At 58.3% G+C, this 16,057-nt stretch overlaps 1 protein-coding gene and 1 long non-coding RNA gene across 4 annotated transcripts; both read left to right on the top strand.

Annotated features, from left to right (window-relative positions):
* Nucleotides 1-492: 492 nt before the first annotated feature.
* Nucleotides 493-3,501, top strand: LOC117086938. Its single transcript, XR_004438627.1, has 3 exons — nucleotides 493-2,867; nucleotides 2,995-3,148; nucleotides 3,426-3,501. It is a non-coding gene; the product is annotated as an uncharacterized LOC117086938 (long non-coding RNA).
* Nucleotides 3,502-6,327: 2,826 nt separating this feature from the next.
* Nucleotides 6,328-12,226, top strand: LOC117086931 (TBC1 domain family member 3E-like). Of its 3 annotated transcripts, XM_033216585.1 has the most exons (7): nucleotides 6,328-6,712; nucleotides 7,375-8,554; nucleotides 8,734-8,782; nucleotides 9,778-9,898; nucleotides 10,595-10,689; nucleotides 11,604-11,703; nucleotides 11,819-12,226. In XM_033216585.1, the coding sequence occupies exons 2-7, from the start codon at nucleotides 8,367-8,369 to the stop codon at nucleotides 12,010-12,012; spliced, it is 747 nt and encodes a 248-aa protein (XP_033072476.1). In that variant the 5' UTR covers nucleotides 6,328-6,712; nucleotides 7,375-8,366; the 3' UTR covers nucleotides 12,013-12,226. The 3 variants fall into 3 exon arrangements, 2 of the variants coding, with proteins under 2 accessions (XP_033072476.1, XP_033072467.1); XM_033216576.1 differs by lacking the exons at nucleotides 11,604-11,703; nucleotides 11,819-12,226 and adding an exon at nucleotides 11,137-11,533; XR_004438626.1 differs by lacking the exons at nucleotides 11,604-11,703; nucleotides 11,819-12,226 and having other exon boundaries at nucleotides 7,375-7,425; nucleotides 10,595-11,533.
* The last annotated feature ends 3,831 nt before the right edge of the window (nucleotides 12,227-16,057 follow it).

Raw genomic sequence — 16,057 nt, 5'->3', positions numbered from 1 at the left:
AGCTGGGCACCCAAAGCGTGGGGCCCAGTGTCCCTCCCTGTGTCCCAGAGGAGGACCCCTGACCTGAGAAGACCCCCAGTGCCTGGCCTATGGGTGCCAATGTGGGGAGGGGTGGCTCTGTGGACTGAGGGGGGTCATTGAAAGAAGACTTTGAGCACCATGGCTCAGAGACCTGGGCAGGAGAGGCCTGGTCAGCAGAGACTTGGACATTAGGACTTGGTCACAAAAATATATGATCAGAAAGGACATGGCCATCAGAGACTTGGTCAGGGGGCCTGGTCATTGAGGGATTGTCAGTGAGGACCTGGTCATTGGGTGCTTGGTCAGTGGGTCTTCTTGGTCAGTGGGGACCTGGTCAGTGGAGATCTGATTACTGGGGGCTTGGTCATCAAGAGCCTGGTCAGTCAGGATCTGGTCAGTGAAGGCCTTGTGGGGGGGGGCATTGGTCAGTAGGGGCCTGTTTGGGGGGGCTTGGTCAGTGGGGGCCTAGTTAGTGGGGTCCTGGCCAGCTGGCCTCTGGGTGACCTCATGCAGGGGTTTGTCCTTGGAACTAGCTTGCTGCCATCTGTAGTGGAGATGAGTCACGTCACCCCAGAGGGCTACTGGGAGAAGGAGGTGAGCAGATGTGTGGAATCCGGCCCTGTCACACAGACCTAGCACTTTACACCCTAGCTGAGTCCCCTGCTAAAGAGAGGGCCTGCCCTCTGCCCTCCACCCTCAATTCTCTGCCCCCCACCCACAGGACTGCCCCACCTAGGGAGGGCTTAGGTTGGGGAGCACCTGTGGACACTCTGAGGCTGCCCACAGGCCCAGGGCCGGGGATGACAGTGACAAGGACCTGAGTGTGTACATGAATGGGGCCACCTGGCCCAGCCATGGAAGCAACACACCATATGCACACGTGTTCACCCACGTATGTGTGCACGCTCACGTTCACAAACACACAGCATGCACATATGTTGATGCTTCGGGGGTGGAGGATGCTGACTCTGGGCCCTGCTGACCCAGGCGGGGGCCCGTTGTGATGGGTGTCGTGACCCCGCAATGTCACTGGTGCTGAGTCCCTGCCGCCTACCCGGCTGCCTTCTGTGCCTGGAGCTCTTGGAGACAAGACCCACAGCGGTGTCTGGTTCTGCACAGAGGAGGCTTTCCTAAGTGAGAGGCACAGCTGGATCGGCAGACTCAGGTGAGTGTGACCTGCTGTGTTCCCTCCCTGTTGACCTGGGACAGTTGCTACCTGGTGGGCGGTGCTGGCCTCGGGGCAGGTGCTGAGGAGGGTCATCCCTGAGCACTGACCAGGTGCCCGTTCTGCACTGATGGTATAGATGTTTGTCTCGTTCGTCGTCACAGTAACTCTGGGGGGTAGGTGCTGTCCCCTAATGTACTCATTCCACAGGTGAGATCTAGGGTCAGAGAGGCAGTGACTGGCCCAGGGACCCAGATGTGACCCTGGGCCGTGCTCTTAGCCATGCTCTGTGCTGTGCTTGACTAAAGCCCTGACCTCTGTGGCCTCTCTGCCCTGGATTCCAAATCTGCCTGGGGTTCCAGCCCCTGAAGGGGCAGAGTCTGGCCCTGGAAGGGCCACTGGGACAGAGCTCCTATGGGTGAGGTGGAGGGGGTGGTCCTCTGTCCAAGTCTGTGCCCTAAGCTGGGACCCCGCAGGAGGAGGTCTCACCAACTCAGACTTCACGTGCGGTCACTGATGGCCATTGTGGGAACCACTGGACACATGGGATCCCTTGTCTGGGAGTGGGGTGAAGAGCCCTCTGCCCTTGGGCAGTTGAGTAGGGGACTTTGAGCACTGCTGCTCTGGGACCTGGGCAGTGGCGACCTGGTCAGCAGAGTCCTGGCCAGGGAGGCGTGGTCAGTGGGGGATTTGGTCGTCATGGGTCGGGTTAGTGGGGGCCTGGTCAGCAGAGACTTGGACGCTGGGGCTTAGTGAAAGTGTGATCAGTGGGGAAATAGTCAAGGGGCCTGCTCAGCAGGGCCTGGCTAGCAGAGGCCTGGCCAGCTGGCCGCTGGATGACCTCAGACAGAGGGTTTGTCCTTGGAGCCTCTTTGCCTCTATTCATAGTGGGGATGAGTCATGGCATCCCTGAGCACTCGCCAGGTGCAGGTTCTGCACTGACCTTGTAGATGGCCTTTTCCTTCATCCTCACAGCAACTCCGTGGGTGGGTGCTGTCCCCAAATGTAGCCATTCCACAGGTGAGATGTCTAGAGTCAGAGAGGTAATGACTGGCCCAGAGACCCAGATGTGACCCTGGGCTGTGCTCTCAGCCCTGCCCTGTGCCATGCTGGACTCAAGCCCTGACCTCTGCAGCCTCCCTCCCTTAGATCCCAGCCTCCCTCCCTTAGATTTCCCTGGGGTTCTGGACCTTCATGGGGTGGAGGGGGTGATTCTCAGTCTAAGTCTGTGCCCGAAGCTGGGTCCCCACAGGAGGAGGTCTCACCAACTCAGACTTCAGGTGCGGTCACTGATGGTCCCCATGAGCCCCCCTGGACACATGGGGTCCTTCATCTGGGAGTGGGGTGGGGAGCCCTCTGCCCTCGGGCGGTTGTGGAAAATGAAGGAGCTCTAGAGGGCTGCCTGGAGGGTGACGATTGTCTCTCCTGGTCAAAGGGGCTTGGGGACTGGAACCTTCTCTGTCTGATGCTCTAGAGACCTTGTCCTTCCTTTGTCCCAGGTATTCCCAAGGAGGATGGTCCCCTTGGGTGTCCTCCAGGCCCCAGAGTTCTCTTGTTTTTTTCTTGGTGATCCAGGAAAACGAAGCCCCCTCCTGTACTGACAGCTGGGAATTGTGGAGTCCGCCGTCCTCCACCTCAGACGGGGTTTCCACGAGCAAAGAGGCTGCTTTGAACTCAATAGGTCATTTTTTCCCCAAACTAAACACCCTCCTGCTTGGCTGGTGTTGTTCCTGAAGCGGCTTCACTGGCCAGAGTGCGTAAGAACTGGAGTAGAACGGAGCAGTCACCAGATGTCTTGCTTCCTACAGAAAACTGGGCATCTTCGTGGTCCCAGAAGGATCCCAGAAGGCTGATCCTAAAGAGACGTCTGGTTCCTGACCCCAACTGCCTGCAGGGCCCGGAAGAGCCCATCGTGGGCCCTTTACCCTCAGCAGGTGGACGCTGTTTGTCCTGCCAGGGCAGGTGTGTGCCTGTCTCAGAGCATTTGGGAACAATGGGCCTCTCTGTCCAGGTCTCCCTGTGTTCAAGTCCTCAGGAAGGAGCCCACTCCTGGTCCAGGGCAGGGACTCTAGAGACTAGGGCAGGGGTGGGACCACTGGGTTTAGCCTCTTGTCTCAGGGAGCAACGGTGGAATGGGGCTTACCTGTCTGGCCAGCATTTGGGGGTCTGGTGGGAGCTGTTCGGGTGTTCTCTGGAGCTCTCGGGTGCAGCACAGCCTTTGGCTGACTTTGTCTTCCAGGATGGAGATGGATGAGGACCCGGATATCCTGCTCACCCAGGGGCAAGGCAACATCATCATTACTAAGTATGAGCAGATACAGGTCAGGCTGCTCCCTGAGGAAGGTGGGGCCTCACTTCCTCTACTGGTCAGAGCCTGGTCAGAGGGTCCTGGGCTCCCCAGGATCACAGGGTGGAGATAGGCTGTCCATGCCCTCAGGACCCCAAGCCCCTCACCTTGCCCTTGTCTCCCTGGCCCTTCCTGGGTCACAGGGACGCTGAGCTGGGGCAGCAGTGGACATGGAGCATGAGCATGTTGACATCTGGAAATTCACCGGTCGCCTCTGGGTTATATGGTGAGTCCTCTGTCCCCCCACCCACCAGTCTCACTTCAGGGACGGGTTTTGTTTTTAGAAAGGTCTCTCTGAGTTAGGGCAGGTTTCCCCGGCTCAGGCCAATCTCCTCTCCAGGAACAGAACTCCTCCCTGCCTCTCCTACGGGTCCAGCCCGGGGTCAGGGTTAGGGCAGAGCCTCAAGGCCCATCTAGGGAGCTCGGGAGAGTGAGTGGGACAGAGAGGGGCTGGGTCAGCCCCCGGGCTCTCAGCACTGAGGTCTCCACATGAGTAGGAGAGGAGGCGGCAGCCTGTGGGTCTGGCCCTGTCCCCTTGGGGCTTGCCCTGGTAAGATCTGAGGGTGGTGGCCACAGGGCAAGGGGACACCTGGCCAGGCCTGTGGGCAGTTGTGTAGCAGGTCTCCAAGGGCTCAGGGGGCCCAGCTGAGGCATCCTATAGGGAGGGGCATGGGGACAGCAAGGGCTGTGACCCTGGGAGGCTGGGGGAGAAGAAGGGTAGGGCCTGGCCTGGGCATTTCATAGTGAGGCCAGGGGGACAACACAGCGTGCAGCTGAAGGCCCCGGGGGTAGTGCTGGGAAAGGACCTGGGCCTGGTAAGGGGAGCCCAGCCTGGAGCCGACCCCTCAGGACTCACAGGATGGAGAGAGGGAGGAGCCTGGGGCAGGGGGGCGGGGTGAGCCCATGAGACCTGCCACTTCTGGAACGCACCTGAACCAAGCTGGCCTAGGGTGGAGCTGATAGTCTGGGGAGGAAAACAGGTGGGGTGGTCAGAGAACAGCAGCTCACCTGGGACCCTTCAGTGAGGGAACTTGGTCAGTCCCCAAGGCTCTGCGTGGCCCTCCAGAGACTCTGCTTCCCACTGGCTCAGTCAGCACTGTGCAGGGTGGATGGGGGGCTGAGTTGGGGCAGGTAGGACAGTAGGGGGAGGACAGGCAGGCATCCCATGTCCTGGTTTTTGCAATGACTGGGAGGAGGCTGAGGGCTGAAAGCCAATGACCCTGAGAGCTCACTGAGGCTGTAGGTGGGGTGGTGGGGCCAGCTCCACTGCCTGCAGGGCCCTTGGTCACCCTTGTCACCCCAGGCTTCTCCCCAGCAGCGCTGAGCAGCCCAGTTAGAGACCTGGGGGTCTCATGCCTAGGCTCTGACAGGAAGAGAGTCTGGGAAGGGCCAGGGTGGCTGGAGATAGGGTCACAGTCTCTGCGTCAGGCAGGATGGGCGACGATGGGGAACAGGCAGGGTCAGTGGCCAGGATGCAGGCAGAGGCAGGTGCACACTGGGAGGTCAGACCCTGCAAGGCCTGTGGGGAGTGTCGGGTGGGACGGGTTCCAGGTACATCCTCAGGGCGCTGGGCAGCTCTCAGGCCAGGCTCCCTGGACTCTGGTGGGTGATGTGGTCACTCCCAAGGCACTGCTGTTAGTCAGGGCTCGGCCACCCACCCTAGGCGGCACCCATCCCGTCTCAGAACTGGACTTTCTCAGCTCCCGCAGAGGGTGTTGCGTCCAGCCCAGGAGGAGCAGTCCCATTGTGTGGGCCGAGGTACCCCACGGGCCCCGAGTGGCTCCTGCCAGGCCAGCCTTGAGTTCCCTCTTCTCCAGGGTCCTCGTGCCTCGTGGGCATCAGCTGTACAGGGAGGCCCTTGTCTTCCTTCCCTGTGCTTTGTCCCGGGGTGAGACTTAGGGTGGATGGGCAGGGCTGGGGCCTTTTCATGGACAAGGATGGCTCCTGGCCCGGGCAGGTCCTCAGTTCTGCCTGGGTTGCCTTACAGTGAGACAGAGCTGCCCATGTCAATGCCCTGAAGGTGAAGGTAAGAGCCAGTGCCTGCTGCGTGGGAGGCTGGTCCAGGGACCAGGAATCAGGAGTGGTCGGTGAGACAGAGGGGGTGGCCCGTGGGCCCAGGCAGTGGTGAGTGGGCCACGGCTATCCCTGGGACGGGCAGCCTTTCCTGATGGACTCTGTTCCCATGAGCGTTTGACCAAAACCCAAACCAAGAACCACAATATTGGCTCAGAGGTCATTGCCTGTTTGCACCAAGTCCCCAGCTAAAGGCCGGGGCCCGACCAAAACTCAGGGTGTTTGTGGCCTGAGGATGGTATGTCCTGCGATCACCAGTCCAGACCACCAGCTCCAGTTAGTTCAGAGAGTCTCAGCTGCCAGGGTCTGCTGTGTCCTGGCTCCTTCAGGGCCCTGAAGCCCAGGACGCAGTATCCATGGGCCGCTGCTGGAGGCCTGGCAGCTCCACTAACTCCATCCTGGTTCATTTGACAGCAAAGATGTTAGGAAATAAAATGCACTGCCAAGTGGCTGAAAATACTCAGAGACTGGACAAATATAAGAACAGCAGGAAGGTAACATGACAGCTGAGACTGGTGGCTCAGACCTGTAATCCCAGCACTTCGGGAGGCCAAGGTGGGCGGATTACCTGAGGTCAGGAATTTGAGACCATCCTGGCCAACATGGCGAAACCCTGTCTCTACTAAAAATGCAAAAATTAGCTGGGCATGGTTGCAGGCACCTGTAATCCCTGCTACTCAGGAGGCTGAAGCACGAGAATTGCTTGAACCAGGAAGTGGAGGTTACAGTGAGCCAAGATCACGCCACTGTACTCCAGCCTGGGCGACAAGAGTAAGACTTCATCTCAAAAGGAAAAGAAGGTAACATGGGGAGGGAGTGGCCTCTGTGACTGCTCTCTGCAGTCAGGAGACAGGCGCCCATGGCCATGACATGGCACCATCTGCCTCTCAGCAGGTGGTTGGCACCCAGTCCTCACCACAGGACGGCAGGACTGTTTGCCGGCTTTCCTCCCCCAGTCACCACACGTCCTGTCTCACTGGAGTGTTCTTCTGTCTGTAGCTGTCTCAAAGCATGTACAAAGGCATTCCCGTGGCAGTGTGAGGCTGGGCGTGGTCAATCCTGCTAGACATTGACAAAGTCAAGTCCCAGAACCCGGGAAATACAAGGTAAGGCCCTCCCACACTCGGCCAGGGCAGGACAAATAGGCCAGGCTGTGTCAGGAGCCCAGGACTCCAGCTGGAGGGAATGTCGAGCCCGGGTTGGGGGTGGGGGCTGTGCTCAGATGCACATGCTGGGCACAGATGGTGACACAGGCACCACAGGTGCGCTGGGCTCTACTGACCTCCCTGGCTTCAGAAACAAGGCAAAAAAGGAGCTTTCTTTTTTTTTTTTTTATTTTTTTATTTTTTTGAGACGGAGTCTTGCTCTGCCACCCAGGCTGGAGTGCAGTGGCCGGATCTCAGCTCACTGCAAGCTCCGCCTCCCGGGTTTACGCCATTCTCCTGTCTCAGCCTCCGGAGTAGCTGGGACTACAGGCGCCCGCCACCTCGCCCGGCTAGTTTTTTTGTATTTTTAGTAGAGACGGGGTTTCACCATGTTCGCCAGGATGGTCTCGATCTCCTGACCTCGTGATCCGCCCGTCTCGGCCCCCCAAAGTGCTGGGATTACAGGCTTGAGCCACCGCGCCCGGCCAAAAAAGGAGCTTTCTGCAGAAGGAAACCGTCCTCCCTTCCTTCCAGAAGTACTAACTGTAAGATGACTGCCGTTTGGGGCCAGAAGTCTTTTGTCTGTTCTGAGGCTGCTTCCTCCTCTCAGCCCTGCCCTACAGGTCATGAAGGAGAAAGGCAAGAGGTCCTCCAGGATCATCCACCACATCAAGGTAGATGTCAGCCATACCCTGTAGAACCACACAATGTTTAGAGAAGGATTCAGATTCAAGTAAGGCCTATGGGGGCTGCAGGGGTCCCAGGAAATATGGGGTGATCCAGAGGGATGAGGGCTTCCCCAGGGCAGAGGCCACGGTCACCCAGGAGGAGTGACAGAGCTGCCAAGGGCTCTCCTGGCCCAGGCAACAGCCAGCATTATGGACTGAGCACTTCCCGGACTCTAAGCCCTGGGCCGGGCTGGGACATATGGGGCCAGAACCCAGGTGGCTTCCAAGGAGATAGAAGGCAGCAAAAAAAGTTATGCAAAACGGTGAAAAGTGCTCTCCACAACCCACAACTACCCAGGAAGGTGGCGGGGTGATGGGACTCGGGAGCCTTCCCAGGAAACACTGACAGCCCAGAATACTAGGGAGGATGTGGGGCCCTGGAAACTCTCACCCATGGCTGGTGGGAACACGACAGGGCACAGCCACTTTGGAGGTCAGATGGGCCGTGGCTCACAAAGTTCGGTGGCCTCATACCACACATCCCCAAAGTGTCACAGATATTGACCACACTGATTTGAAAACTGACACCCAAATAAAAGCTGCAAGCTGCTGCGTTCACCGCTTGATTGATTGTCACTCACACCCAGAGGCTACTGAGATGCTCTTCAACATGGATACTTAAGAGGAAGGAGGTTCCACTCCAGACAAAGATGACTCAGTGAGGAAAAGGAACGAATCCCCGATGTCCACAGGACCATGGGTGGAACTTAGATGCATATTGCTGAGGGAATGAAGCCAGACCCAACAGGCTACCATCGCAGGATTCCAATTCATCGGCCATTCTGGGAAAGAGCAAAGCATAGAGACAGAGAACAGGTCAGGATGGCCAGTGGCTGACGGAGCCGGGAGACGTTAGCTGTAAAGGGGACACACTGGGGACTTGGAGGATGAAGGAGCTGCTCTGGGAGGGGCTGCAGTGGTGGACGGGAGGCTCTGCACATTGGTTCAGAACCATGGAACTGCACATCCCAAAGACTGGACTTCCATGTCTGCAACCTGAGAAAAGCAGGAAGAAAAAAATCAACCAGAGTGAAAATGATTACGGATCCAACTGTATACCTACGATATTTGCATTGTAAGGAATGGGGATTTTACTGAAAAAACTCCTAAAAACCAGGTGTCCTGAAGAGTTCACTGCTTATTTGGGAGAATATCTGAACCCAGAATTGTGTTTGTTGCCCGGGTTTGCAGACAAAATGAAACTGACAACATCTGCACAAAACCAAAAAAACCCCTCTTTTCCCTCTTTTCTAGGCAGCAGGAATTATGTGACATCCTCGTGGCCTATTCTGCATATAACCCTGTGAGTATTCCCGGGCAGCGATATTCCTGGGCCATGTGCCCATATTCACAGGCATGGGTGTCTCTTGGGGGTGTCAGCACTTCTGGAAAATTCAGTGTTCGTGACCCACCAGCACACAGTAGGCAGGACTCAAGCTCACTGCTGGCGTGGACACCCAAGCAAGGGGGCGGTGCAAGGGATCAAACTGAGACAGAAAATGGTTGAAGCCCAGACTCCTGGTGTCATCTGAACCTGACCACCATGTCTCAAATGAAGAAATGACCTTCCCCTCCTGGTGTTGCCCCAAAGCCCAGGAGCTTGGCAGGGTTGCATGCAGATGGTCCTCACAGGAGACAGGTTTGACAAGTTGCTGAGGTGCCTGATGGGCCAGGCTCTTGTCATGAAATGAGTTTGCATCCTGAGGAAGCCTTTTCTTCACCAGAAACCAGGCAGAGATCCAATTTTCCCTTTCCCTGAACTTCAAAGGAGTGCAGCAGACAGGGAGGGTGTCACCCAGGTGGCTGCTCCTGCTCCACCCCCACTTTCCAGACCATTCTAGGCAGGGAGATTGGCTGAGCCAACTCCATGGGCTGCCCACACGGAGTCTGGACCCAGCTGCCCTCCTGTGCCTGGCAGGCAGCCCTTGGGCGGTTGCAGGATCCTTTGTGTGGTGGTCAGTGCCCCACGCCTGCCCTTACGGTGGGTGCAGTTCACAGGTGCTGCTCCAGGCCTGGCACAGAGGCCTCCCCAGCCTGGCCCAAGGGAGGGAGCATGAACAATCCCTGCCTGTGCCCTTTAGGGCCCTGTGAGCTTAGATGCTCGCTGCAGGAGTCCCCCCAGGATCCTTGTCAGCTGAGTCATACGTGACCTGCTCAGTCCTCATGCCCACCCCAAATCCCCGGGGGTTTGAGGCAGGTGTCCCTGAGGACCTCTGCCATCTCTGGTGACATGAGTCCTCCCAGGTGGCCTCAGCCCTCCCAGGTGACACCCTTCCACGGTGACTCTGGCTCTTGCAGGAGGTGGGCTACCACAGGGACCTGAGCCACGTCACTGCCATCCTCCTCCTGTATCTGCTGGAGGAAGATGCTTTCTGGGTGCTGGCCCAGCTGCTGGTCGGTGAGGGGCACTCCCTGCAGGGTAGGTGGACAGCTGCCCCTGGGGCCTTACACAGCCACGCCAGGGGACGGCCACCCTGGCTGGCGATCCTGACTTCCTGGCAAGGCGCCTTACTTGCATCCCAGCTTGTTTGGAGCCTCCAGGATGTCCCTGCTGAGGTCCCACAGCAGCCTGGGTCTGGACAGGGACCCTCTTACCTCAAGTCAGATGCCTTTCACCTCCAATAGCAGAGGTCATTGATACTTCCCCCTGGCTGGCCTTTGTTCCCTGAAGCCAGTCCCAACTTTGTGCAGGCACTGCTCAACTCCCTGAGTGTCCTCTTGCCTCCCAGCTGGCTGCGCTGCCAGCCACTCTCCCTGCCCACGAATGGGCCGATGAAGCCCAGAGGGTAATGTCCCCCATGCATCCCATGTCCCACAGCCTGACATCACATCCAGGAGATGACCACATAGCCCCCAGCACCCACCCCGTTCTCCCCACTGGCACCTGCCTGCCTCTGCCCTGTCCCAAAGCATCAAAGGCAGGCCTGCTCTCCTGGCACCTCAGCCCAGGATGCCACTGGGCACCACCTCCAACTAGGGCCCTCCTCCCCAGGGCTGAGACCGTGTGACGGGGTCACCAGATAGAGGCAGGGAGGCCTCAGGGCCCAGGGTCCTCTGCCACTACCCAGCTCTTGGGAGTGGACTCTGATGGGGTGATGGGTTGGGGGCTTCTCAGTATTCTACAGCCCAAATACTGCCTGGCTCTGGAGGCTCCTATCACACCAGGAGCAGGTGTTGCACAAGTCCTTCCCAAAGATCATGAGATACCTGGTGAGTGGACGACACCCTCTGCTCCTCCCCAGAGGCCCTGGGTCCCAAGAGCCAGGGGCAGCTCGAGTCCCTCATGGAGCTGACAAGAGGCCAAGTCCCAGCCATGGCCTGACCTGGGATGGGGATTCTCCGTGGGTTCGGAGTTGGGTTTCTTTTTCCTGCCCTGAGGGAGGCAGAGGCACTGGGACCAGGGCCAAGCTCTGGCTGAGCAGGGCTGAAGGAAGTGTGTCCATCGGGCTTCTGGGTATGGGGCAGGGGTTGGGGGATCCCTGGCCACTGCCCTGGGTTCTGCTGCTTGGAGAAGAGTCTGCAGAGGGGACTGAAAGTGGGAGGACTTCAGGGTAGCCCAGGGGGCCCTGAGCACCTCTGCTCCTCCCTTCAGGGCAAGGAAGGGCTGTGCACTGAGGGTTCCACGTTGATGAGGCTCCTCTGGTGTTTCATTGGTAGGGTAAGGAGGCACAGGGAGACGCCAGCCCAGGGATGCAGTGCCCGGCTCCCTCAGCCCAGGGGTCCAGCTCCCCCAGGAGGACCTGTTTCACCCCCAGGTCGCAGGAGGCACAGGCAGGTTCCTGCAGGGCTCACAAGCCAGGCCCTGCCCAAGAGGGGCATCCCATGGCAGAGGCCAGGACTCAGGCCCAGCCTCGTGGGAAGACTAGGGCAGGACCCGACTTGGGAGGACCCCAGGAAGCCCCAAATCCTCAGGAAGTCCCTCCTTCCGGAAGCCGCAGCGCTGCTGAGATGAGCCCCCCCATGAGGAGCTACAGGACCTTGTCTGACTCAGTCTTATGGGAGGGTCTCATCCCATGGAGAGGGGTCCCCAGGACTCCAGGGGACTGAAACCCCAGTGGGCCCTGCTCAGGCCACCAGCCCCAGCCTGGAAAGGCAAGGTCCTCCCATACCTGCTGTCCCCACAGAAATCCTTCGGGCTCACCCTGCAACTGTGGGATGTGTTTATCTTGGAGGGCGAGCGGGTACTGACAGCCATGGAGCATGCATCATTCAAAATACACAGGGGTAAGTCCTGTGTGCCCAAGGGTGACCAGGGGAGGGAACACGCAGGACAGATCCCAACTGGCTTGAGGGAAGTGTCCTCCCACTGTCCCCATGACTCTCTCCTCTGTCCTGATAGGGGGGTCTGGCCTGGTGGGCTGGGCAAGGCATGATCATACTGAGTCCACCCTCGACATGACCCAGATGAAAGTCAGGAGTGTGGTGAGCACTTCCCTGCCTAGCCTTCCCCAGCTGTCACCTCCTGTGCACAGCTGGATCCCAGGGTGGCCAAGAAGGACCAGGCACCACCTAGTGGGAGGTGGGCCTGGTTGAAATTGGGTGCAGGCACAGATCCCCCACAGGGAATCCTCCTGGCCTGATGCCTGCCCTGTCCCTAGAGCGCCTCATGAAGCTTTCCTGGAGCACCGTCTGGGAGTTTCAGGAGCGACTCTGTCAGAGCTGGGCCCTGGAGGACAACGCAGTCCTCAGGAACCTTCAAACCTCCATGAAGGAACTCACAAGGAAACACTGGGACCTGCCACCCCCAGGTGAGCCCCAGCACCGGGTCCCCTCCCAAGTCACCCTCTGGGACAGTCAGTGGTGGGGAGTGCCCAGGCCCCACCAGCCTTCCTACCTGGCCTTCCTCCTGCACCTCTTCTTCCTCTACTCTAAGAAACTCAAATGGGTCTGCCGGTCCTCAGGGCAGGCGCTGAGCACATGTGTGTGTGTGCTGGACATGCTGTGTGGACAGACAGGGGTTGTGGGCAGGACCCCATAACACCCCTTCCCGACTTTCCACATTGTCCCCCTCACCCCCTCAAAGGGCCCTGAAGGGCACTGGGGCAGTCAGACCCAGCTGTGGAAGCCCCCACCCCCACCTCCAAGCAACCTCAGAGAGCAGCAAGGGCCCCTCACTCCTGAGTGCCCCTCCAAGGGTGTCAGGACAATAAGCCAGGGGGACAAGAGAATCAGTGTCCCTGACCCAGAGAGGATTTGGGCAGAGGGGATGGGGGAAGCCCTGACGCAGAGCCAGCACCAAGAGTTCAGCTGGGCATGGGATCGGTCTGGCCCTGGTATGTGATCGGTCCAGCCCTGGCATGGGGTGGACGGACTGGAGGGCAGAGGGGAAGCTGTGGCCATTTACTTCTCACCTGCTGTGGAGACAGGCCCCCATGCAAGGTGCTCTGAAAGCTCCCCCACCCCAGGCTACACACAGCCCTCGCCCTGGGATCAGCAGCCTGCAAGGGCATCATCCTCAGTGTCAGGCCAGGGGGCCACACAAGGACCCCGAGGACTCCAGAGGCCCAGGTCTGTGGGGCCCACCCTGAAGGGACCTGATGGGCTTGGTGAAGATGTTGTTTCTTTTTTTCGGCTAAGATGGAGTGAGGGTCCTCGAGGGTGACCCCTGGCACTGGGCCCCTCTGTGAGGGGGACAGACTGGCCCTCCCCACCCCACCAGCTCAGCTCCAGGAGCTCATGCCATCAGTCCTCCTGGGACAAAAGCCTTGTCCTCCCCCAGCCTGGCTGGACAGGACTATCCCTAAGACCGAGGCTGAGGCCCAGCAGCACAAGGGGGCTTCCCCAGAACCCAGGGCAGCAAGCCACTCTTTGAGGGGCCCAGAAGCTCAAGATGAGGGCAGCCTGTCCCCCGGTGAGGTCAGGCTTTGTATTACACGGAAACACTTGTCCGGGAACGCTATGCCACAGCTCCACACAGACCTGCATGTCGGGAGTCCATGTTTCCTGTGCTGCCATTTTGAGCATGGCTCCTGGGACTCTGTCACTTCTCCATCATCTGTGGACAGCCTTGGAACAAAAAGACAGACCCCACCCAGCGAGCCCACTGGGACCCTGACACCAGGCCCTGCCCTGGCTTAGAACAGAGAAGAGGCCGGTCAAGAGACACCCCAGCAGCAAGGTGGCACCTGCCTGTGACTCCCCTCGGTAGAAGAAGACCTTGGAATGGAAGGAGCCCAGGCAGTACCCGCCCAGCTGCCTTACAGCCCCAGATGGCTGCTGGACCTTGGTTTTTATTGCTATTTTATTTTTATTTTATATTTTTGGCTTGTGGGCCTTGAGAAATCCCATTCAATGGGGGACTTGGTCCCATCAAGGCCTCAGGAGGGAAGGCTGAGCATGGGGTTCCCACAACCCCAGCCAGCCAGCAGCATGCCCTGGGGCCCCTGACCCCACCTGTGGGTCAGAGTCCCTCCTCCAGGGCCCAAGTCCCAGGCTCAGTGGGACCTGGCTTCAACCCGAGTCCTAGGAGGAGAGGGGCACCGCAGGCCTCCAGGTGACCACGCAGGGGACCAGGGCACTGCAAGCCCTGATGCTGTAAGGATTCACATCAGAGAACCTGGGTAAGCCAGGCCAGAGACGCTGAGCCCGTGCAGTGATGAGGATGTTGGGGGCTGGCTCAAGGGGGTCAACAGCTGTGAACACTGCTGCCTCTTCCCGGCCTCATTGCTGCAGTGCAGGCAGTCTGCACCCCGTAGCCTGGCCCAATAGCGCCCCAAGTGCCCTAGTCCACTATGCCAACATGGCACCTGGAGGCTTCGCAGCCCTGCCTGCCGCACCACCCCCCTCCTGGAAGCCTTGTCCTGCAGCCTAGCCCCTGTTGCAGCCACAGCAGGCACCACTGCCAAGCGCCTTCCAGCTCGGCTTCCCAGAGGGCGGGGGCGCCCTGCAGTCATTGCCTCAGCAGCTCACACTGTGAAGATAGTTTCATCTACATTCCCATGTTCCCACCAAAGAGAATCCCTGCAGAGGATGCTCTTGATCCTGAGGTGGGGAAAACGGCACGCCAGGTGGATGGAGTCAGCTCCTTTCCCTGGCCACCATGCTTGCTGGATGGGCCCACAAAGTGGCCATCAGACAGGAATGAGACTTAAGAGACTCAGCATCCTGCTCGTGCCCTGACCAGGCTGACCGGGCCGACACCACTGCCAAGTGCCCCATCTGCTGATGAGAGACTTGGTCGATCCCTGGGCTGGCACTGTTTCCCAGGAGGACCGGTTGGCCACCTGTGGGCAGGCTGTCCGCACTGTGGAGAGGGCTGAGATCGGCCTTCACTGCAGGGAGCCCCTACTTGGACACAGACTCGCTGGCCCTGCCTGTTGCCATCACAGCAGCCCACAGGGCATTGCTTGTGACCAGGGTACCCTATTCACAGTGAGGGACATGGAGCCATGGCCCCTGATCAGGGAACTAACTGTTCTCACTATGTCAGCCGCCACTCGGAAGCAACTGGGCTTAGGATCGCTCAGTTACCCTGAAGTGGTGGTTTGTTTTACAAGATAAATGTTATGCTTTCCACTGGAAACCAGCATATGGTGCTGACACTCCGAAAGCCAGCAGGTGTAGTTCTGAAAGTGAGGGTGTAAAAGTGGACGATGTGCAGTATTGCACGGAACCTCTCAGTCATAGAGTTTTCCTATGCCTGTCCTGGAGAAATGGAGTTTCGCTGGTTGAAAGGTCTGAGGACCCAGGCAGAGTGAAGCTTCCCCCAGGGGAACACAACAGTAGTTCTATTTAATATGAAGAGACAGGGCTAAGTCTGAAACCCAGGGTGTTCTCTGGTGTTCTTGGTGTTTTCATGCAAAGAGAATCAAACAAAGGTTTGCCACAGAGTCATCTGAAAAAGGAGGGGGAAGAACTACTCAGAACTCAGAGGCTTCAGAATCAAAGATGAGGCCAAGTAGGAGACTCCTGACCCACTGAGGAAGTATGTAGGGCTGCTGGGAGAGGATGTCATAGAGGTCCACCCCCACCTCGTGATCATGTCACAGAATCATGCTCTTGAATAGCTGTGCACATCTTCTTTCCACTGATTATAGTATTTCTTTCTATTTATGACTCTCCAATCAAGCAGGGAGCTTGCTACAAAATGCACATTGCTATCATAGCCTGGGTCTTGCAATCCAAGGTTGGCAAGGATTCCTGTACGTCAAGGGCCTCAGATGACTTTTGTGTACACCCAAGGACAGAGTCCTAGATGACACCTTCCTGCTCAAAAAAGAAGGAACGAGGGTCATCGAACAGCGAGCCGGTCACGGAAAGGGGTGAAATGTGAGTGCGTGGCTTTCCTGACACCCAGACAAGACTTTGGGCACAAAGGCAGGCTGCAGCTCTGGCCACTGACTCCGACCAGGGACGCCCCCATGCAGGCCGGTGTGCCCTGGCTGCTCTTCTCCCTCCTGCCACCCTCTCCTCGGTTGTCTGTGTTAGGAAGGGAGAATCTGCCAGTTTTCAGAAGAAAATGTAGCTTTATTATGACATAAGAAAGACTCAAGTTATTAGGGGAGCAGGAGGAGTCCTGAAACAGCTCCTGAAAATGAGAGGGGAAAGGAAGGTGTAAATATGTTGGTAATAAAGTCTC

This window comes from Trachypithecus francoisi, unplaced genomic scaffold, assembly GCF_009764315.1.
Source record: "Trachypithecus francoisi isolate TF-2019V2 unplaced genomic scaffold, Tfra_2.0 Contig00601, whole genome shotgun sequence".
Lineage (NCBI taxonomy): Eukaryota > Metazoa > Chordata > Mammalia > Primates > Cercopithecidae > Trachypithecus > Trachypithecus francoisi.
Note: the sequence above shows the minus strand (reverse complement) of the source record. Positions and strands in the feature narration are given on the sequence as shown.